The following is a 25066-nucleotide window of genomic DNA, read 5'->3' on the forward strand; positions in this document are numbered from 1 at the left end:
AGACTCCTCCATAAAATAAAATCTAAACCTTAGTTTATTCTATACATCTATCAAGCTTGTGTCTAACAATATAGCATAATGAATACTAGGTGGTTTCACAGATATACTTACCCAAAAGGCTTAAGGGGCAAAGTTCTGAATAAATTTCTAGTAGGTTGGTGTGAGGGTAACTTGTGAAACATATTATTGTCAAAGTTGGATTTTAACACCTACAATTAGGAATTGGGTTGAGAAATGTATTATGTATTCAATGCTTTACGATGCATTTTGTTCTGACCCAGTCAGATCAGTCCCAACCTTGAATTCCAAAATGATTATTATTATTTTGGAATATGACTAAAACCCTTACCTGTACACCAAAAAGGTCTTCAGATGTATGGCGTTTGACAAGGGCCCATTCACTCGGAGAACCCTGAAGAAGATTCGTGGCCAGAGCCATCTCGCTGCATGTGATATCTGCCCCGAAATCTTTGCATATGCGGCGAAAGGGGAGATTTCCTACTGTGGTCAGGGGTGCTAAGTATGTCTTTCCTCTCCAATCAATCTAGTGAAATAAAATTAGAGCTAAAGAAAATATACACACAACAGATTTTCAAAATAAACATCAATATCTTTACACTAAAATTTCATTATGAAAAACACTAAAGATTCATAATAAAGTGATAATACCATTAAGACAACAAGAAGTTTTACCTTTTTCTTTTCTCTTGACGTAAATTTAATTAGATCATCATCTGCTACAGGTCCCAGAGGCTTCTTTTTAACAACTTTATCCTCGTTATTTTCTTTGACCTCGCTATTTTCTACAGCCTGGTTATTTTCCAATTTTTTGCTGTTTGCTCTCTTTCTGTCTAATTCCGACTGCACCATTTTGTGGATTTTCAGTGCTTTCCCGAAGTCAAATTTGCGCTTTCGCAAGTCGAACTGTACCTGGAATAAAAGCGTGAGAGATGTAGGAGTTTATTATTATTTAAACGGAGGACATTAACCAGTCCAATGAGTCAAGCTTGACCCTTATGGAGCTGTTGTAGGTTTAAAGGCCTCTATGAATGGCAGGGCCAAGGAATAGTGATATTGCCCTATCGAGTAGGACAATGCCCAAGAGACTAACCATATGTACCTATGATCAGTGCCCAAGCCCCCTCTCCATCCAACCTAGGACCAAGGAGAGCCAGGCAATGGGTGTTGATGACTCAGCAGATAGACCTACAGACTCCCCCAAATCCTTCCATCCTTAGCCCACAAAGACAGTGAGGTTGCAGCGACCAAAGAAACTAACGAGTTTGTGCACGACTCAAACCAAAGTCTGTTGTTCCTCGGTCAGGAACAATACCACAACCCTTAAGTACAATCAAATTTAAATAGCTTAGAATACAGTATGCCCCCTGTGGCCGCGGGGGCATATAAAAATTAGAATAGCGCCAACGTTATCCCTGCGTGTCGTAAGAGGCGACTAAAAGGGACGGGACGAGGGGGCTGGGAACCCCCTCTCCTGTAAAAAATTCCTGCGAGACATCGACAAGGAGATGGAGCTGGGGGGAGAGTGACTGCTCCCCGCACTCTAGTTTTGGGGTGTTTAAATGTGCGTGGATGTAGTACGATAGAGAGTAAAAGATGTGAGATTGGAAGTATGTTTAGAAGTAGAAGGATGGATGTATTGGCCTTGTGTGAGACAAAGATGAAAGGAAAGGGTGAAGTGATGTTTGGTGAAATGTCTGGTAGAGTGTCTGGGATTGAAAGGGGAAGAGCGAGAGAGGGTGTGGCGTTATTGCTGAGTGAATGGATGACAGGTAAAGTAGTGGAATGGAAGGAGATATCCTCTAGGTTAATGTGGGTAAGGGTTAGGTTGGGTAGGGAATGTTGGGCGTTTGTCAGTGCGTATGGGCCAGGTAGTGAGAAAAGTGAAGAAGATCGGAATGAGTTCTGGAATGATTTAACTAGGTGTGTAGAAGGACTGGGTAGAAGGAATTATGTAGTTGTTATGGGTGACTTGAATGCTAGAGTGGGCGCTGGAGAGGTAGAAGGTGTCATTGGTAAGTATGGCGTACCAGGTGAAAATGAGAGTGGTGAGAGACTGGTAGACATGTGTGTTGAACAAGAGATGGTAATAGGTGCTAGCTTCTTTAAAAAGAAAGATAAGAATAAGTATACATGGGTAAGAGTGGCAAATGGAAGAGTAGTAGAAAGGGCATTAATGGATTATGTGTTGGTAACTAAAAGAATGTTTGGAAGATTGAAAGACGTGCACGTGTTTAGGGGTATGGCTAACGGTATGTCTGATCATTTTTTGGTGGAAGGAAAATTAGTTGTAGCAAAAGAGTGGGGGAATAGAGTAGGTGGATGTAAAAGGGAGGTAGTGAGGATTGAAGAGCTAATAAAACCGGGGGTAAAAAGTAAATATCAGGAAAGGTTGAAAATGGCATATGATGAGGTGAGAGTAAGAGAAACTGGTAATTTAGAGGAGGAATGGAAGTTAGTAAAAGAAAATTTTGTTGGGATTGCAAGTGATGTATGTGGCAAGAAGGTTGTTGGAGGCAGCATGAGGAAGGGCAGTGAATGGTGGAATGAAGGAGTGAAGGTAAAAGTGGAAGAGAAAAAGAGGGCTTTTGAAGAATGGCTGCAGAGTAATAGTATAGAGAAGTATGAAAAATATAGAGAGAAAAAGGTGGAAGTAAAGCGCAAGGTACGTGAGGCAAAGAGGGCAGCTGACCTGAGGTGGGGTCAGGGATTGGGTCAGTCATATGAAGAGAATAAGAAGAAGTTTTGGAAAGAAGTGAAGAGAGTAAGGAAGGCTGGCGCAAGAATTGAAGAGACAGTGAAAGATGGAAATGGAAGGTTGTTAAAAGGAGAGGAGGCAAGGAAAAGGTGGGCGGAATATTTTGAAAGTTTGCTGAATGTTGAGGATAATAGGGAGGCAGATATAATTGCTGTTCCAGGTGTTGAGGTGCCAGTGATGGGAGATGAGAATGAGAGAGAGATAACAATAGAGGAAGTGAGGAGAGCACTAGATGAAACGAGAGTAGGAAAAGCATCTGGTATGGACGGTGTGAAAGCTGAGATGTTGAAGGAAGGGGGTGTGACTGTACTTGAATGGTTGGTGAGATTGTTTAATATGTGTTTTGTGTTGTCAATGGTACCAGTAGATTGGGTTTGTGCATGTATTGTACCACTATATAAGGGTAAGGGAGATGTGCATGAGTGTTGTAATTCAAGAGGTATTAGTTTGTTGAGTGTAGTTGGAAAAGTGTATGGTAGAGTACTGATTAATAGGATTAAGGATAAAACAGAGAATGCAATCTTGGAAGTACAGGGTGGTTTTAGAAGAGGTAGGGGTTGTATGAATCAGATTTTTACAGTTAGGCAGATATGCGAGAAATATTTAGCAAAAGGTAAGGAGGTGTATGTTGCGTTTATGGATCTGGAGAAAGCATATGATAGAGTTGATAGGGAAGCAATGTGGGATGTGATGAGGTTATATGGAGTTGGTGGAAGGTTGTTGCAAGCAGTGAAAAGTTTATACAAAGGTAGTAAAGCATGTGTTAGAATAGGAAATGAAGTGAGTGATTGGTTTCCGGTGAGAGTGGGGCTGAGACAGGGATGTGTGATGTCGCCGTGGTTGTTTAACTTGTATGTTGATGGAGTGGTGAGAGAGGTGAATGCTCGAGTGCTTGGACGAGGATTAAAACTGGTAGGCGAGAATGACCATGAATGGGAGGTAAATCAGTTGTTGTTTGCGGATGATACTGTACTGGTAGCAGACACAGAAGAGAAGCTTGACCGACTAGTGACAGAATTTGGAAGGGTGTGTGAGAGAAGGAAGTTGAGAGTTAATGTGGGTAAGAGTAAGGTTATGAGATGTACGAGAAGGGAAGGTGGTGCAAGGTTGAATGTCATGTTGAATGGAGAGTTACTTGAGGAGGTGGATCAGTTTAAGTACTTGGGGTCTATTGTTGCAGCAAATGGTGGAGTGGAAGCAGATGTACGTCAGAGAGTGAATGAAGGTTGCAAAGTGTTGGGGGCAGTTAAGGGAGTAGTAAAAAATAGAGGGTTGGGCATGAATGTAAAGAGAGTTCTATATGAGAAAGTGATTGTACCAACTGTGATGTATGGATCGGAGTCGTGGGGAATGAAAGTGATGGAGAGACAGAAATTGAATGTGTTTGAGATGAAGTGTCTGAGGAGTATGGCTGGTGTATCTCGAGTAGATAGGGTTAGGAACGAAGTGGTGAGGGAGAGAACGGGTGTAAGAAATGAGTTAGCGGCTAGAGTGGATATGAATGTGTTGAGGGGGTTTGGCCATGTTGAGAGAATGGAAAATGGTTGTCTGCTAAAGAAGGTGATGAATGCAAGAGTTGATGGGAGAAGTACAAGAGGAAGGCCAAAGTTTGGGTGGATGGATGGTGTGAAGAAAGCTCTGGGTGATAGGAGGATAGATGTGAGAGAGGCAAGAGAGCGTGCTAGAAATAGGAATGAATGGCGAGCGATTGTGACGCAGTTCCAGTAGGCCCTGCTGCTTCCTCCGGGGCCTTAGATGACCGCGGAGGTAGCAGCAGTAGGGGAGTCAGCATTATGAAGCTTCATCTGTGGTGGAAATGTGGGAGGTTGGGCTGTGGCACCCTAGCAGTACCAGCTGAACTCGGTTGAGTCCCTGATTAGGCTGAAGGAACATAGAGAGTAGAGGTCCCCTTTTTGTTTTGTTTCATTGTTGGTGTCGGCTACCCCCCAAAATTGGGGGAAGTGCCTTGGTATATAGATAGATAGAATACAGTATGGGCATGCCATCAATTTCCTGGCACCCCTGACTTAGCTTAAGTCTTACCTGATTAGTGTAAGAGGTCAGAAGTTACTAGCTAGTTATACACCTATTTATACCTGACTCATAAACTAAGCTCCTTTATATACTGAGAATAGCAGACTATTAGAAACTTGAAGAAATATTCATGTTAATATAATGAATAAATGAAATATTTTGATGATTGAAAATTGCAATTGTGTGTATTTGTTCGCTGATCACTGAAGTTGTGAGAGATTTTTCTTTAATTGACTTAGTAAAATTTTGTTAAATTATTGTATTATATTTAAAATATTTTTCTTTAACCTAATATCATCCCTAATCTGATGTTAGATTTATATATATATATATATATATATATATATATATATATATATATATATATATATATATATATATATATATATATATATATATATATATATATATATATATATATATATATATATATATATATATATATATATATATTTATTGGTGTGAAAGTACTGTAATTTCAAGTCTTACTTAGACTGCATGAGCTATACTGTTTTGGTAAGGGGTGGATATTCTCAAATCTTTATTCAAGGGTCTTTTTAATGTTCATCACTCTAAAGCCTTAAAGATTCATGATAAAAGGAAATTGAATGAGGTAATTTCAAAGACTAAAAAATCTTGTTCGATTGAAAGAGGTGCCAGTCCAATCTATTCCAGAAAAATGTTATTTTGATAATAAAATAAATTTTTGAATATACTTACCCGGTGATTATATAGCTGCAACTCTGTTGCCCGACAGACAACTCTACGGTAAAAACTCGCCAGCGATCGCTACACAGGTTGCGGGTGTGCCCAACAGCGCCATCTGTCGTACAGATACCCAGTACTCAATGTAAACAAAGACTCAATTTTCTCCTCGTCCCACTGCGTCTCTATTGGGGAGGAAGGGAGGGTCCTTTAATTTATAATCACCGGGTAAGTATATTCAAAAATTTATTTTATTATCAAAATAACATTTTTCAATATTTAACTTAGCCGGTGATTATATAGCTGATTCACACCCAGGGGGGTGGGTAGAGACCAGCAATATATGTTTACACTTTAATGAGCTAAGAGTTTTTATTTCATTTTAGAAGTTATCGAAATAACAAAAACAAAATAAATAGGTACCTGGTAAGGAAGTCGACTTGAACAATTACTCTGCCTTTTAAGTACGTCTTCCTTACGGAGCCTCGCGATCCTCTTAGGATGGTGACAGACCCCTAGGATCTGAAGTATCAAGGGTTGCAACCCATACAACAGGACCTCATCAAAACCCCTAATCTAGGCGCTCTCAAGAAATGACTTTGACCACCCGTCAAATCACCCATGATGCGAAAGGCTTCTTAGCCTTCCGGACAACCCAAAAAACAACAATAAAAACATTTCAAGAGAAAGATTAAAAGGGTATGGAATTAGGGAATTGTAGTGGTTGAGCCCTCACCCACTACTGCACTCGCTGCTACGAATGGTCCCAGTGTGTAGCAGTTCTTGTAAAGAGATTGGACATCTTTCAAGTAAAATGACGCGAACACTGACTTGCTTCTCCAATAGGTTGCGTCCATTATACTTTGCAGAGATATATTTTGCTTAAAGGCCACGGAAGTTGTTACAGCTCTAACTTCGTGCGTCTTCACCTTAAGCAAAGTTCGGTCTTCCTCACTCAGATGTGAATGAGCTTCTCGTATTAACAATCTGATATAGTCTGACCAAGCATTCTTTGACAAAGACAAGGATGGTTTCTTAACTGAACACCATAAAGCTTCAGATTGGCCTTGTAAAGGTTTAGTACGCTTTAAATAGAACTTAAGAGCTCCAACAGGGCATAAGACTCTTTCTAGTTCATTGCCTACGATCTCCGATAAGCTGGGGATATCGAAAGATTTAGGCCAAGGCCGAGAAGGCCGCTCATTTTTGGCTAGAAAACCAAGTTGTAGCGAACAAGTGGCTTTTTCTGACGAAAATCCTATGTTCTTGTTGAAGGCATGAATCTCACTGACTCTTTTAGCCGAGGCTAAGCATACCAGGAAAAGAGTCTTAAGAGTGAGATCTTTCCGGGAGGCTGATTGTAACGGCTCCAACCTGTCTGATATGAAGAATCTTAGTACCACGTCTAAATTCCAACCAGGGGTAGCCAAACGACGCTCCTTGGTGGTCTCAAAAGACTTAAGGAGGTCTTGCAGATCTTTATGTTTGGAAAGATCTAAGCCTCTATGCCGGAAGACCGATGCCAACATGCTTCTGTAGCCCTTGATAGTGGGAGCTGAAAGGGATCGTCCTTTTCTCAAGTATAAGAGAAAAACAGCTATTTGAGCTACAGAGGTACTGGTCAAGGATACAGAAACTGACTTGCACCAGTCTCGGAAGACTTCCCACTTCGATTGGTAGACTCTAATGGAAGAAGCTCTCCTTGCTCTAGCAATCGCACTGGCTGCTTCCTTCGAAAAGCCTCTAGCTCTCGAGAGTCTTTCGATAGTCTGAAGGAAGTCAGACGAAGAGCGTGGAGGCTTTGGAGTACCTTCTTTACGTGTGGCTGACGTAGGTCTACCCTTAGAGGAAGACTACTGGGAACGTCTACTAACCATCGAAGTATCTCGGTGAACCATTCTCTCGCGGGCCAGAGGGAAGCAACTAACGTCAACCTTGTCCCTTCGTGAGAGGCGAACTTCTGCAGTACCTTGTTGACAATCTTGAACGGTGGGAATGCGTAGAGATCCAGATGTGACCAATCTAGGAGGAAAGCATCTATATGTATTGCTGCTGGGTCCGGGACTGGAGAGCAATAGATTGGAAGCCTCTTGGTCAGCGAGGTTGCAAAGAGATCTATGGATGGTTTTACCCCAAGTGGCCCAAAGTCTCTTGCACACATCCTTGAGGAGGGTCCATTCGGTTGGAATTACTTGCCCTTTCCGACTGAGGCAATCTGCTATGACGTTCAAGTCGCCTTGGATGAACCTCGTTACTAGGGAGATGTCTTGACCTTTTGACCAGATGAGCAGGTCCCTTGTGATCTCGTACAACGTCAGTGAGTGGGTACCTCCTTGTTTGGAGATGTACGCCAAGGCCGTGGTGATGTCCGAGTTAACTTCCACCACTTTGCCTCGAAGGAGAGACTTGAAGCTTTTCAAGGCCAGATGTACTGCCAACAGCTCCTTGCAGTTGATATGCAGGCTCCTCTGACTCGAGTTCCACAGTCCTGAGCATTCCCGACCGTCTAATGTCGCGCCCCAGCCCACGTCCGATGCGTCCGAGAAGAGAACGTGGTTGGGAGTCTGAACAGCCAGGGGAAGACCCTCTCTTAGGTTGATATTGTCCTTCCACCAAGTCAGACAAGACTTTATCTTTTTGGAAACCGGGATCGAGACCGCTTCTAGCGTCTTGTCCTTTTTCCAGTGAAAAGCTAGATGGTATTGAAGAGGACGGAGGTGTAGTCTTCCTAGTGACACAAATTGTTCCACGGATGACAGCGTCCCTACCAGACTCATCCACAGCCTGACTGAGCAGCGTTCCTTCTTCAGCATCTTCTGGATGGATAGCAGGGCTTGATCTATTCTGGGGGCTAATCGTCTTGTTGTTCAGCAACGTTCTCATCAGAGGGTTCCTCATCCAAAAACTGATGAGGAAACGGCAACGGAGTGGGCAACGTCTGGCTCGCTGAGTCCGGTCGCACTGGTGGATGCATGACGGAGCCGGACGCAATATCATGGAACTGCTGCACAGTCTGTGAACTGTCAACAACCATGGGTGCGCGAGGAAGCACAGCGTCAACCCGAGACTGCCTAGACCGTCTGGGTTGTGCAGTCAGCACCCTACCGGGTTGCTGAGGTTGACGCACTGCGTCAAAACAAGTCACCTCTGCTGGATGTTGAACATCCTGAACATCAACAACCACCTCCGAGCGTCGCTTAACGTCAACGTGCGGCTGGCAACCCACACTGGGTCGCATCGGTGGAGGAACCACCTCAATTGGCAGACGCGAGTAGGTTACCTCAGCGTCAACAGGGCGCACAACCGACCGGTAGGAAGGTTGTTGGCCAGAAGGTTCGGTAGCAACCTTCTCCGCATTAAAGTCCTCTATCAAGGACGCAAGCTTGGACTGCATGTCTTGCAGCAAAGCCCATTTAGGGTCTACGGGAGCAGGTGTGGCAACAGACGGGGTTAGCGACTGAAGCGGTACCGTTTACCATCCCTGAAAGCCTTGTTATGCGTGACATAATTGTACAGCAAAACTTCAAAGGCTCGATAACAGCTGTGAAGTTGACCTGTAAACAACTTGGAGCGTCTCCTGGCCAGGCGCCAGGGAGAGTCTACGAGAATTGAGAAGTCTATCTGGGCAGAGGCATGAACTCCCAAGCCGAGAACTTCTCTCGTGTCATATCAGACTCTCGCTCTATAAACCAGTTTAAAAGAAGGGAAAGCAAAGGCTGTATCCCCCAAACTCCTCCTGGTGAAAAACCAGTCGCCTAGCCAACGTAAAGCTCTCTAGGAGAGCGAGAGAGCACTAGCTTAAAAACAACGGCTTCGAAGTAGCTAGGCCTAGTGTAAGCTCTGACGTTTAGGCGAACGAGGAGCAGCAGTTACAAAAAGATCCGGACAAAGATCTTTAAAAAAAATCATCATGATTTAATTAAAGTCCATAGGAGGCTAAGCAGCTTTAGGCTCCTCTCCATCTGACAGAGTCCTCAAGGGAATATCAGTAGGAGGGGGAACAGCAACTTCCTCATCTACAGGAACCTTGTCCGATAAAAGCTGAGTCTCAAGCAAGGGAGAGACCTACCGTGGTGGCAATGCTTTACAAGCAGAGTCCACACTCACTGGTGCATTAGTAGCGGACCAGAACGCAACGTCATGTAACTGCTTGACAGTCTGTGAACTGTCAACAACTGAACTGTCAACCACAACAGGTGCGTGAGGACGCACAGCGTCCACTCGAGACTGCTTTGACTGCCTAGACTGAGCAGTCAAAACAACTCTAGAATGCGGAGGTTGACGCACAGCGTCAAAACAAGTCAACTCCGATTGTTAGTGAACGTCTTGAACGTCAACAGGAGCATCAGCAAGTGGCCTAACGTCCAAAAGCGGCTGAACAACCACACGAGACCGCATCGAGTGTGGTTCTAAACAACCTGACTGACGTGACTAAGCTATGCCAACGTCAACAGTAAGCACAAAGGAACGTTAGGTTGGCTGAAAGCCAGGATATCGATGAGATAAACGGCTAGACTCAACGGACTAATCAGCAGAATAGTCTTCCATAAGGGAGGCAAGCATATACTGCATGTCTTGCCATACAACCCATTAAGGATCAACGGAAATGGTTGTGGTAAGAGACGAGGGTAACGTCTGTGACCGCAACACTTTGCCTACAAAAAAAGACTCTCGGAGTCTGTGTTACGCTTTTGTTAGGCGGCGAGCAGTTATCCAATGACTGCATAGGGTCAGAGCTGTCCTAATGGTTGTAACCAGGACGCTGGACCTGTCCTGAAAGGACTGACTTTCGCTTAAGGGCTTCGAAACCTTGTGACAGGTTTCTTATGCGAAAAGCCTTCGGATGACGAGGAGAAACAACGTCTCTCTCGTCTTATGGTAGGGGAGATCTTGGTAAGATACACCCGATACCATAGAGGGAAAACGTCTGTTCGTTGGTCAAGGCCTCTCGAACCCATAAGTCGTTTGACATTACTTCTCCCCTGGGCTTGGGAGCATGTAAGAGGTCCCGGACTAGGTGAACGACAGGCACGAACAGACGAACCCTCGGACGCAACACTGTAACACTTTGCGCATATCACTTTATCACTTCGATTTTCTGTTTTGCACTTATTTCACTGAAATCGAAACTTTTACTGATTTCTACCTGAAACACGCAATTCTACCCTTCATTAAAAGGTAGTAATTGCGAAATCAGTCGTATAATGCAAGCTCATTAATACCAGCAAAAAACAGAAAACATATTTTAAGATGAAAAAATCAGTGGCTGGGAAAGAGACTAAACACTAGTTCACATAACTACGTTTTCAATCTCTCACCGCACATAGCCTAGGGACGAGAATAAAAAACTAAAACGTTTTATCCTTCCTCCCCGTACAGCGACTAGGGACTAGAGTAACTCGAGAACAACGTTACCCGCTTGAACGGAACGTTTTCTCTCCTCTCTCTCCCTCCGTCTCTATCTCTCTCTCTCTTTCTCTCTTGATTTCGCACCTAAGAGAAGAGCCCAATTATATTTCGTCAAAAAAACATGTTATTTGACTAAAGGAAAAAACTGAAAGGTTTTTCAAATAAAAAGTTCCTTTAAAATAGAATTTAAAACATTTAAGCTAAGAAAGAATGAACAAAACGTCAGAATCGATTTACTCTTACTGCAAAGTGAAATCGTGATACACTCTCTCTCTATCGTAACGATAGAGCGCATGTTGAACGTCCTGAACGTCAACAACTGCGTAGCATAAATAAACTAAACGTTAGTTCATCTTTGAAGACAGTACGAAGACTATCAAAGAAATTCTTTCATAAAATATTACATTTAAAAAGTTTTAAATCCTTAGCTCTTTAAAAGCTAATTACGATATAAAGGGCTCAACGTTGATTAACTTCGGTTTCCAAGTTAGGACCGCCTACTCTCAGGAAAGGTCTAAATAAACAAAACATTAAAATTATTTTTATATGTTTATAATAAATGGAAAGTTAATCGAAGAGGCCTAATAAAGGCGGAGAGATATAAAATATATAGAGGAAAATCTATAACGTGATATAATTACTAAAAGCCTAAACACACTTCCGTCTAAGGGAAGGGTCGGCCATTTAAAAGTGAAAGAAAGTCCATACTCTCTTTGTCACCATAATTAAATCTATTCAAAACGAGTTCAAGATTTAAGATGAAGATAAAACACCTGCATAGCGAAAGCTCAAAACTAGAATAAAGTACTTCACCAATTAGTTGTGAAAAAACTCCAGTTTAGCAACAGCGAGTAAGTACGTCTTGTCGATAGCTCGACAGAGAGAAAATTGAGTCTTTGTTTACATTGAGTACTGGGTATCTGTACGACAGATGGTGCTGTTGGGCACACCCACAACCTGTGTAGCGATCGCTGGCGAGTTTTTACCGTAGAGTTGTCTGTCGGGCAACAGAGTTGCAGCTATATAATCACCGGCTAAGTTAAATATTGAAAATCAATTTTATACCAACACAGTACTTCATAACTAAGCCCCTTTCAGAAAAATTATTTACTAAAATATATATACATATTGTATATTCTTATATGGTTAGCTAATAGATAATGATTTCACAAAATATTTAAATGTTTCCTAAATATACAAACATGTCATAAACAATTATTTCATAAAAGTTTTCCTATAGCTGACGCACAATGTATACAATTCAAGATTAAAGGGGAATGACATGAAAACTCAAAGTTTTTTTTATCCTCCAGTCAAGATATAGGTTAGTTCAATTCTATAAATGTCTATTTAGTATTTGTCCATTGGAAACCAAGAAACAGGAAAAGATTACAATGTTTTCAAAGTGAGGATATCAGAAAATAAGGGCTTCAAAGATGACACTCCAAGAGGAGTAACAGAATTTTCACTCAAAATTGACAAAAAGATACAAAAAAGTACAGCACTTCCTAAAGTATTCTGTGACCAAAAAATTGATAAGATGATGAAATAAAGTACAGTAATACTAAAAGTGTGCCATCAAAAACTTAAGGAATGAAATTTAAATCAATTCAAGCAATAAAGTTTACCACAACTTACCTCTTTCTTGAGTACATTGAGAACCGTCGGGTTATTTTCGTACTTCGACCACAATTCGTCATTGACTTTATTTCGATTACCTTCTATGTGATCTTTGCCATATCTGTAAAATCACAAGTAGAATCATAATCACAAATTAAAAAGTTTAGACACTTTTCATTAGAAAAAATTATAACTTGTCTATTCATATAATTATATCTGGTTTATCTTAGCCATGACCCTACAGAATTCATCAACATTTTCTGTTTCTGACTTTACTTCTTGGAGCACATCCTAGACAAGGTTTCATATGATTTTCACTCTTTGACAACTATAATAAATCATTTGATCAGATTAAAACAAATCAAAAAGTCAATACTGTATTCTGAAAATCTTTGAATACGTGGTCAACCGAGAAATGAGCAAGCATTGTCAAAGAATTGAACAACAAAATAGGGTACTTGAAATTGCAAATATCTCCTAATCATTATAAGTATTCCCATATTTTACAAAAGGTATGCAATAATAAATAAAACACTGTCGTGGCATGAAAATAATTAATTTCCTATTTATAACTCAAGAAAGGGAAAAGCTAACACAAAAATATTTATAAAACTGTATAGTAGACCCTCAATAATTTGGACTCTCTTAATCCAGATTACTTGCTTATCAGGACAATTTCTAAACTGTATGATGGTTCTTTAAAAAGAGTAAAATTTAAATATATCTTGAATAAAACATTATCTCTCTCAGTGCACAGTAGTATTAAATAAGTACTGTATGTTGATATATACTTCCTAAACGCCCGTTTATACGGGGACAGTTTACTGCCGTCAGCAAACTATGCCATTGCCAACGCTTACTATCCGTAAGAAAAGGCTTACTATCCTGGAAAGCTTACTTGACGCTAGTTACTGACGCCAATGAACTATCCATGTGTAAACCAGCCTTTAGGTTATAATTTATGATACCTTAATTAGCCGACCTACTCTGAGCTAAGTCTATTTCAAAGAAATTTTGGTAGTGTACACTAATTTTTTAAAGATAAAACATATTTTGACTTTACAAATAGTTTGTATTAGTTAGAAAATTAACCTTCAATAGTCTAGCATGAATAGAAATAGGTCTGAATTAATAAAACAACTCACTATTATTCTAAATCACAATTATTGGTAATTAACCTAACCAATACTGTACCGTATTCGGCTTATCCACACTGGTTAACTCTCTCAATTGATGAGGATTATAACTTGGATGTCATTCTACAATAATGTATTTGTAACATGTACAGTAATTTACAGTACTGTACTGACACATTTTAAGAGGAGATGAGTTACTGAAGGACATTATAGAAGGTTAATTTGAAGGACAAAGAAGTCAAGTGTCAGATGGTCTAAAAGGAGGGAGAAGGTACCAAGAGCTAAAGGAGGTGGCCACGAATAGAGAATTATGTAGGGCGACTAAACTATGAAAGGAACTGCCTTAGGGCGGAACACTATAGTAGAAGTACAGTACTGCAATTGACCTGTATATCACATAAAAGTTCACTGGCACTTACTGACACGTCAAACCATAATGGCACATGCCAAATGTTTGGAAGTTATGGCACTCGCCCTCTTGAACTTCAGGTTTTGATTCCATATAGGCCTCGATATCGTGTGAATAGGCACATTTCTCGTTGAAGCATTTGTTGGCCTCGTCCTCTCCGACACGGAGGCACCAAACAGACTTGCACAGCTTGGTATTTCTTGGGGCCTTGATCAGCTTTGGACGGTGTTTATTTGTACCTATTGGAAATAGATCTTCATAATTCACATAGAATTCAATATAAAGAAAGTAATTATTTAATTTATTTGCTTTTACTGTATTTTCAGTATCAAATTTTCAATTATGAAGCCAGCAATTTAAACATTTTCATAAGAAAAACTGCTTAGGGCAATATTTAGATAAAAATCTTTTTATCCATACTGTATTTTAATTTGTAAAATTTATCAGTCTCAGCAAGAAATCAAGCAGTATTTCAATCAAAACCAAACGAAGTAAAGAATCTGTCATAAAGAAAACCATCTATTACTGAACATACAAAAAATAAGCCAACTGGTAAGGAAAATTGGGCAACCAAGTAAAACATCAAAGGTAAAAGACAGAGATGTGTGTTTAACAGTTTTCTTTTTACATAACTATATGCAATACAGTCAATGGAATCAAGATGGTCATTGTAGATTAAGATATATCGCTTTACCAACTCTAAAAGACATAGGTTCACATTCTAGTCAGGTCTACATATAAAATAGAGTGAACTTTATACTCAAGAAAAATTGTGGCTTAAGAATTTTTAGTACTGAAAAGATACCTCCCAAGCATCAGCTTGCAAGGGAACAGTGGACTAATACATGGCCTAATAAGGGCATTCCTTAATTATTATTATTATTACTAGCCAAGCTACAACCCTAGTTGGAAAAGCAAGATGCTATAAGCCAAAGGGCTCCAACAGGGAAAAATAGTCCAGTGAGGAAAGGAAATAAGGAAATAAATAAATGATGAGAATAAATCAACAATATATCATTCTAAAAACAGTAACAGCGTCAAAACAAATATGTCCTATGTAAACTATTAACAACGTCAACGTTAAAGCTTTAGATTGATAGATTTTAGAAATAATTCTGCCGTATCATTGACACCGACTACTTAATGAAATGACAACAAATATTATCAACTCTGACACCATAACAGATAGTTCTAAACAGATTAACTTTAATAATATCCCTAATTGGAATGACTTTTAAGGCAGAGCTTTAAAAATAATGTAAATGGAATAAATAATTTTTTAAATGCAGAAGAAAATATTTATTAGTACCATGTGTGACCAAACTGAAAATTAAATCCATCAATTAATAAAAGAGGTTCATTTGTATGTTTTTTATGATAAAAAGTACCACGAAATCAAGGACTGTCCACAGAAATTTCAAGATACCTGTACATGAATCTAAAATTGCCAAAATGTCATACATGGTATTGAGGAAATACTATACAGAGATGATATCATCAATGAATATTCACAACAGAAACTTGTTATGATATAATTAAACAGAGAGACCTGGTTAACTAATTTGGGCTTTACCTAATTTGACTTGTATTTTACTGAGAGAGAGAGAGAGAGAGAGAGAGAGAGAGAGAGAGAGAGAGAGAGAGAGAGAGAGAGAGAGAGAGAGAGAGAGAGAGAGAGAGAGAGATACGATGACCTTTTGCATCCTTCTGCCAATTATTTGGTATACATATAATAGGTCAACAATGAATGAAAAATAACAATGAAAATATAATTTCAAACACATGTCACAAGATTGTGAAGTTTGGGTCAAGACTGATTCTTTAGGCTACAGTACTCGAATAAGAATGAAGTTTCCCGTGAGACAATCTTTGAAGCATAGTGAAGAAGTTTTTGATTTAAAAAAAGACAAAATCACTGTGTTTACAAAACAAATAAAAGGCAATTAAGTAGACATCATTGTATGAATATAATGGACTAGCAGCTACAACTGGCAAGTATGCTAAACTTTAAATATCTAATCAAAATGAGTCTTAGAATCCTACAGTGAAGACTTCTTCATAAACAACAAATTGCCACAAGAGAAAACGATCAATACAGTATAGGTTACAGTTCATGATTGTGGGAGGTTCTAACAAAAGCAGGCACGAGTCACTCCAAAATCCCATAGTTCATAAGGATTATGATCACAGGAAGAGACAAATCTTCCGTTCAGGGTATTGGATCATACTATAAAGTACGCAACTTGATGTATAGAATAAATAGGGAAAGTGTACTGTAACTCCCACCTTAACAGCAATGTAGAAACAACACATGGAAATAAATAAATATTTATACAAAATAAAAGATATCGTGAGTTAGCCACAAGCAATGAATTGTCAAGCCCTTGGCCTTGCTTGGGTTTGTAAGTTTGCTTTTCTAAGTAAGGTTGCAGCTTGGATAATAATAACAACAACAATACCTTACAAGGAAAATGAAACAGTTGCTCCTTTATTGTCCACCTTAAGCTGATAACAGCATGTGTATACGATCAGTAATTGTAAAGAAACAGGAATTCTGAACATTTAAACAACTTAAATATAGGTCATTCATACATTAGTATCCTGTACTCTATATCTTACATAACTCTACATCATCTAACCTGTAAATTTTTGCTTCTTCGATGGTGGTTCGGCTGTGGAATCTTTACCCTCGGAATTTTCAACTTTTGTTGATTCTTTAACCTCGGAATTGTCATTCTGCGACTCTTTCTTGTTTGCTTGGGACTCGTAAGGGATGATGAACCTGTAGATAAACAATAATAGACAACTTAGCTTTGTTAGTGTCAGTGATAGAAAAGATGTTACTCCACTATCTCTTCTCCATATCTTGATATTCAAATATTTATACTGCTTGCTCAAACAAAATTAAAATACTAAGCCCCCATACAGTGTCCGAAATCGAACCGATAGAATAGGATAGGATGAACAGTGGTATTATCACACCAGGCTCACAATAGCTGACAAGCCTTGAAGATAACAGTTGATGTGAGAATTCTTACCAGCATGAGGAGATAGTGAAAATGGCCTATTGCACAGTGCTGAAGATTTGTCAGGTTAGGACCATTCACCTGCAACTTATGAAGCATAGGTGGCTTTCACAAAAGGGTCATGATCACAGACACCGCAAAGGTACTGACCAATGATCTACCTATCGGCATGAGGTGGTACAGTATAGTTAACAGTAACCCTATTGGCCTACCATACAGTACTGGAGATTGGTCAGGATAGAGCTGTTCACCTGCAATTGAGTATTCAGCGATGGATTTAACACTAGGCTCACAATCACTAACCGACCCTCAAAGTACCAGTCCGTGGGCAAGTTTCGTATGCAACAGGGTGTTCACCATGCTAAGGAACAATCTTCCATATCACAGAAATAAAACTTACTCTCCCACTGTTTCCTGGCCTACAGTGCAGATGTTTGGTTCAAGTACTGTGGGATAATTCACCTGTTCCTGGTACAACAGTAAAAACTATAACTCCAGCTTATTCTTCTTTGACTAACCCCAAAGATAATATTTTCGTGTTTAAAGGTTTAAAGGCCGCTCACGAATGGCAGAGGCAAGGGGCCGTAACATTCCCCGAGAGACTGACAATATATACATAGGATCACCGCCCAAGCCCCTCTCCACCCAAGCTAGGACCAAGGAAGAACAGGCAATGGCCGATGATGACTCAGCAGATAGACCAATAGGCTCCCCCAAACCGCTCATCCTTAGCTCACATGGATGGTGAGGTTGCAGCGACCTAAGAAAGTAACGAGTTTGAGTGGGAATCGAATCCCAGTCTGGTGTTCACCAGTCAGCAGGGATGTTACCACATTGGCCACTACAACCCAGTTAATAATGACTCTGGGCATCTTTGTACTGTAGACCGACGGACTAGGCCTTAAGTGCGCATAGAGAACGGGAATTTTCTTCCTATTTTCTAGGTTAGGCCTATTTATAGCCATGTCCATCGTCATGCAAACTCCCTACTTTATCAAGCGTAATTAAAGGTATAATGGTTCACCGAAATAGCAATATCTAATTACTTATCATTGCTCTGCTGTGGTTGGCATTGCTCGCAATTTAACATTACCACACTGCTCCTCTGTTCCCAGGCCTCCCATTGTAACAAAACCCCAGAGTAGGAATTTGTGTTGGGGCGAAGAAAGTTCACGTAGCTTCCTCCTTGGAGGGATTCCACTGTGACAGCAAGGAATAGAGTGAGTGAACCCTACTAATCTTTACTCATTCATCCATTCCTTTTGTCGAACATTTCTTCCTTGAAAAGACGGCGACAAAGTAGATGCTCGAGTACGATGGCCTTTCTTTGGAAATTCCTCGAAAATTATATTGATGCGTGCCATGGCAGAGCAAAGACCAAAATGTAACTAAATAGTAATAATCCTGCGGACTGACATACCTTCAAGTAAGCTTAATTAAGTAAGGGAGTTGAAAGATGACGGGCATATTACAATTCACTTAGATAATATGAAGGAAAATTGCCAGCCTATATGTGTGCCAAAGGGCCTGGTCCGCCGAATTACAAAGGCTTCTTAGAATCATTCTGAACATATGAAAAAGCATATAATAATATATTTAATAACGTTACAGCGAATGGTGCAAGATACATCATTAATAGACTTGAAATTTGGTCTTTCTAAGCCTGACTCAAGTCGCAATGCAACCATAGACGAAACAGGACTTTCATAAGAAACTAATATACCATTTTACCATATAATCAAATTAATTAGACTAGGCTGGATTATCCTTTCATCCAATATATCTAAAGAGATAAAATTCCAATAAACAACTAGTGGTTTTAGAGAATTATTTTGCATGCCGACGGTAAAATAAACCCGGCAAATTACAAACTACGAAAACTATAAAAATAATGCTACTTACTCTGGCTTGACATGAGCCACCACGTCATTTATATCAAGATTACTCATATCTATCTTTTAATCTTCCGGTATTTTATAAAAATATTACGAACACTTCATAAAATTACACTGACATGACACATTTTATGCAGATGGCAGCATGGAGTCTCAGGAGAGATCAACGAGGAGCGTTTGGTTTAGTGATCTTTCTTCTGATTGGTTGACGTCATATTGAATCTCGTCTCTGATTGGTTGATTTGAGAACTTATCGCTCCCTTTAAAAATGTAAACAAAGTGAATTGATTCTTCTTCTTCATTGTTCGAACTATGAGCTTTTATCATTATTATTACTTGCTAAGCTAGTTAGAAAAGCAGGATGCCATAAGCCCAGGGGCCCCAACGAGGAAAATAGCCCAGTGAGGAAATGAAACAAGGAAAAATAAAGTATTTCAAGAAGAGTAACATCATTAACACAAATATCTCATATAAGCTACAACCATAGTTAGAAAAGCAGGATGCCATAAGCCCAGGGGCCCCAACGAGGAAAATAGCCCAGTGAGGAAAGGGAACCAGGGAAAATAAGATATTTTAAGAATCATTAAAAAAATATCTCCTATATACACTATAAAAACTTTAACAAAACGAGAGGAAGAGAAATAAGATAGAAAAGTGTGCCAGAGTGTACCCTCAAGCAAGAGAAATCTAACCAAAGACAGTGGAAGACCATGGTACAGAGGCTATGGCACTACCCAAGGCTAAATAATAATGGTTTGATTTTGAATTGTCCTTCTCCTAGAAGAGCTGCTTACCATAGCTAGAGAGTCTCTTCTACCCTTACCAAGAGGAAAGTAGCAACTGAACAATTACAGAGCAGTAGTTAACCCCTTGAGTGAAGAATTGTTTGGTAATCTCAGTGTTGTCAGGTGTATGAAGGCAGAGGAGAATATATAAAGAATAGGCTAGACTATTCGTTGTGTATGTGTAGGCAAAGGGAAAATGACCCATAACCAGAGAGAAGGAGCCAATGTAGTACTGTCTAGCCTGTCAAAAGACCCTATAACTCTCTAGCGGTAGTACCTCAATGGGTGGCTGGTGCCCTGGCCAACCTATTACCTTGGGAAGATTATAATTATAATGATAATAACAATTATAATATCGATTATTATTCTCGTTATGTAAAATATATTAGAAAAAAGACACAGCATAGAAGATATGTGTATGAATCATAATTTACGGATGATTTTCAGATTAAAAACAAGATGCACCTTGAATGTGGGTAAAAAAAAAACTTTCAAACATGCAACCCAAAAGAGTATAAAAGGTTTGAGAGAATATTTTGAAGACTTTTCTCTCAAAGAAAAGCAAACACTGAAACAATTGCCAACAAATGATTTAATTTTATGCAAATAGTGCCTACTCTGTCTCTCTAAACAGATGAAATTTGGTAAATAATTCAAGGCTTCTATCACGCCAAAATTACACCCTCGTTTTTTTTTTTTTCAACAAAAATAGAATATATTCCATGACTAAATTCCGTTTAGTTAAACGTTTTAAGGTCAGCATCATTTACCCAGCTATAAATATTCATTTCGATTACTCTACAAAAAACAAACAATAAAATTTCAACTAACAATTTTCAACAGAAAACTTCTCAAAACTTATACATTTAGGCGATGAACATATAGTTCTAGTAAAATTTATAACATCTAGTTTAATGATTGAATGAATTAGTTATGCACTAGTTTAGTTAACTCAGTTTTATGCCATGTTTTCATCTATAACGCCTTTCCAATTTCATTTTGCAATTTATTTTTGTATCTATAAAAACGTGTAAACATCAAAACATCATCCTCGAGAGAGAGAGAGAGAGAGAGAGAGAGAGAGAGAGAGAGAGAGAGAGAGAGATGATTCTCCACAACACTTTATTTGGACTATTAACAGATTAACGAATAAGTTTCGAAAACGAAATTGCTTTGGCCTAGCGATATAGAATATAATTATCAAAATATCTAGCTTTAGTTTAAAATGTGATTTTTTTCTCATCAGAGAGAGAGAGAGAGAGAGAGAGAGAGAGAGAGAGAGAGAGAGAGAGAGAGTTATCAACCATGGTAACTCAGCCAAAGGACGGGTAAAAGACCCAAGTACACATTAAATCTATGAAATTTGATCCTTATGGTTCGACCCTCAGACCGGGGAGATCATTCAGAGCTGAATGACAACTTGGGAACACCTAGAAGAAGCTGGACAGCAAGATGAAGGAAAGGAAAAGAGAATGGAGGTAAAGTAGAAGGCTCTGAAGTGGGTGCAACTCTTGGCAGGATACACGATGCAATCTGTTCTTAATGCCTACAGTGCACTATGATTAATTTCCTGAGGCAAACGTCATGATTATGATTGATGATAATGAGCTGGGAGCTGTTCAGCTAATATATATATATATATATATATACATATATATCTATCTATATATATGTATATATATATATATATATATGTATATATATATATATATATATAGATAGATAGATATACACACACGCTCAGGCATGCTGTTCTATCATATTTCTCTTCCTCTTCTTTTTTATTTTTGAAGTTTTTATAGTCTATATGTGAAGGATCTAATTTAATGTTGTTACTATCCTTAAAATATTTTATTTTGTTTGATTATTTATTTCCTTGTTTCCTTTCGACACTGGGATAATTTTCCCTGTTGGAGCCCTTGGGCTTATAGCATCTTGCTTTTCCAACCAGGGTTGTAGCCTAACTTGTAATATATATATGTATGTATATATATATATATATATATATACATACATATATATATACATATATATATATATATATATATTCAACCAGGTGCTATATCCCCAAGGACGTCAGTAATCATGGCTCGTTATTCCTCTCTCTTTCCGTCTTTTTGCAGCAACCGATTTGAAGATATTCTTTCTCCAATCATTCTCACCAACCTATCCAAATATTTTTTTTGTCTAAGTCTTCCTTTCGGCCTCATTCCATCGATATTTTTTCAGGCGTATATATACATACACATCTACATACACATATATCTATGTGTATTTATATATATCCTCTATATTCCTTTATGGGATTTTATTCGTTACATGCAATTGAAAGAAGTTTAATGGTAAAATATCTAGTTAATCCGGTGCTAATATTTCTATCATCATTGTTTGGAATAAGTCAACTTTTTTTTAGGCATACAGACGTACTTCAACCAATAACTGTAAACAAGATAATTCCTAAAACAGGGGGGGGGGGGGGTGTTTCTATCTATGGGGAAATATATAGGTGTAACGGCTGCCTTAAACCAGCTATCAGAAATCCTCATCTCCTGCAACGTCTATTGACGCAAAGGGTCTCGGTTACATTTCACCAACAGTCTCTATCTTGAGCTTTTAAATCAACACTTTTTCATTCATCATCTCCTACTTCACGTTTCATAGTCCTCAGCCAGGTATGCCTGGGTCTTTTAACTCTTCTAGTGCCTTGTGGAGTTTAATTAAAAGTTTGGTGAACTAATCGCTCTTGGGGAGTGCGAAGAGCATGCCCAAACCATCTCCATCTACCCCTCATCATGATCTCATCCACATATGGCACTCAAGTAATCTCTTATAGTTTCATTTCTAATCCTGTCCTGCCATTTAACTCCCAATATCCTTCTAAGGGCTTTGTTCTCAAATCTACTAAATCTATTGGAGATTGTTTCATTGTCATACCATGATTTTTGTCCATATAGAACACCGATCTCACTAAACCGATATATATATATTATATATATATATATATAGCATTATTTTTATATGTTATTTCAATACTGGGTCTTTAGAATTAGAGTTTAGTGAAAGATTGAAAAAAGCAAACCAAACAATGGCTAGGTTAAGTAAAATTTGTTAATCAAATCGCTACAGAAAGAAGTCAAAAGAAATGTGTTAATATATTTATAAGCTCTTTGTCCTTGCAAGCAGTTTTATGTGAGATTTCAGTGTAATGTTGATACGTCAGTACAATGTCATTTTAATGTAGGCACAATGTCAGTTACTGTTGTTATAATAGCAGTACAATGTTAGTGTAATGCCCGTAAAATTGGTTATAATGTCGGTACAATGTCAATATGACATCTCAAATTCGGTATAATTCCCGTCCATTATCATATTAGTGTATACTTTCTTTTCCCTTCTAACATAATACGATATCTTTTCTTTTTCTTCTTCTGAGAGAGAGAGAGAGAGAGAGAGAGAGAGAGAGAGAGAGAGAGAGACTTCTACGACCTCCATCAAGATCCATTCAATATCTACCACCTCTCAAAGTTGAAAGAATCAAAGAATCTATCCATCGTATTGTCTCCCACGACTTCCTTCCCAGAGAAACTGTCTTTACAACGAGCTTTTCGAGTCGCAATGCATCAGCTACGTGTCACAGCTCACCTAAGAATGCATCCTTTGATTATCCCTGGAAAACCCATGAACTGGAAAGGGGAGATATAGCCAGGAGTGGTGTGTATCTCATGACACCGTAAGTCTCCCCGATGTCTGATCTCGGCTTATTTAACGCTTCCTCTCCGGATTTCCAACGACTGTAACTACCGTCTGTGGTATCATGGTTAAGAAAGGACCCCCTCCTCCATTTTGGCAAGATGTCATGTATCGTCCTACCCCCTCCCTCCTATCCTTACAAGATTCCTACGGTCCATTGTCAAGAAGTGTGAATCACGGAACAGAGGAGATGGAAGAGGAGGAAGGCAAGAGTAATGGTATTGCTGTATACATCGGTATACTATCACCATTATAATATACTCCATAAATTAATGAAGCTTACCTTAACCTGTTTTATCTCTTCGCAATTCATCCCCCCCTTGATTTTCTTTTACGTCGTTTCATGGAAGTGATGTTTCTCCTTCTCTCGTATTCTGTTTCGTCTTTTTCTTGGAAGTTTTCGATTTTATCCTGTCATTTTTCGTCTGCCTTCCACGTCGTTGACTTCGAGATTTGCTTTAGAGAAAGGTGTACTCATTGGAGAAGCCCTACAATTCTCTCGTGACCTGATCACTTTTGATCACTTTCAGAGTTTCTTCTGGGAAATATTGGACTGGTTTCCCAAAAGATATATATATATATATATATATATATACCACTGAGTGGCTGAATGGTATGGTCAATGTCACACAAGTATCATGGACCAGGGTTCGAAACCCGGCCGGACAGATACTATAGTCTTTGAGTGATTTCGCCTGGGGCTCTGATCCCGAGGTTGTTAACAGAATCCAGACTTTAATGTGATAACATATATGGCTTATTTGATATATATATATATATATATATATATAGATTATATGAAAAAAAGGGTTTAACCAATGAAAAGAAGACGAAGAAAACACAGTTAGATTTAATAGGCATATTATATAAAAATACAATAATACTAAATTGTAGTTGTTGTTAGTTAAAGTTGGCTTGTATAGCACGGGCTCTTACCATGAAAAACAAAAATGACTCTAAAATTATGCCTACAGACCACTGATAGGCTTACGATATAGAAATAGAATAATACTAAACTGTAGTTATTGTTATATGAAAAAATGACTTCCAAAATGTACTTATAGACCACAAATGGGATAGAATTAAATCAATTTAATAAAAGTATCATGATTTGAAAAGTGAAACTGATAGACCTATTATATGAAAAATAGTATAATACTAAACTGTAGCTCTTGCTATAAAAAGAATGACTCCAAAATTGTGCCTATAGACCACAAATGGGATAGAATTAAATGAATTTAATCCAAATATCATTATTTGAAAAGTCAAACTGATACACCTATGATATGAAAAATAGAATAATACTAAATTATAGCTCTTGCCATAAAAAAAATGACTCTAAATTGTGCTTATAGACCACAAATGAAATAGAATTAAATGAATTTAATCCAAGTATTATTATTTTGAAAAGTGAAACTGGTAGGCCTATGATATGAAAAATAGAATAATACTAAACTGTAGCTTTTCCATGAAAAAAATGACTCCAAAACTATGCCTAAAGATCACAAATGGGATAGAATT

General features: G+C 38.7%; 1 protein-coding gene across 1 annotated transcript in view; it reads right to left on the reverse strand.

Annotated features, from left to right (window-relative positions):
* The window catches only part of Dus3 (Dihydrouridine synthase 3), a 43566-nt gene extending 24383 nt beyond the window's left edge, over positions 1-19183 (reverse strand). The window contains exons 1-6 of the mRNA XM_068371012.1: positions 19018-19183; positions 16729-16871; positions 14100-14328; positions 12563-12665; positions 694-930; positions 350-544 (exon numbers count right to left, since the gene is read on the reverse strand). Of these exons, the coding sequence (XP_068227113.1) occupies positions 350-544; positions 694-930; positions 12563-12665; positions 14100-14328; positions 16729-16871; positions 19018-19064 (954 nt within the window). The 5' untranslated portion in view covers positions 19065-19183. The remainder of the gene's footprint in view (positions 1-349; positions 545-693; positions 931-12562; positions 12666-14099; positions 14329-16728; positions 16872-19017) is intronic.
* Between the last annotated feature and the right edge of the window lie 5883 nt (positions 19184-25066).

This window comes from Palaemon carinicauda, chromosome 3, assembly GCF_036898095.1.
Source record: "Palaemon carinicauda isolate YSFRI2023 chromosome 3, ASM3689809v2, whole genome shotgun sequence".
Taxonomy (NCBI): Eukaryota; Metazoa; Arthropoda; class Malacostraca; order Decapoda; family Palaemonidae; genus Palaemon; species Palaemon carinicauda.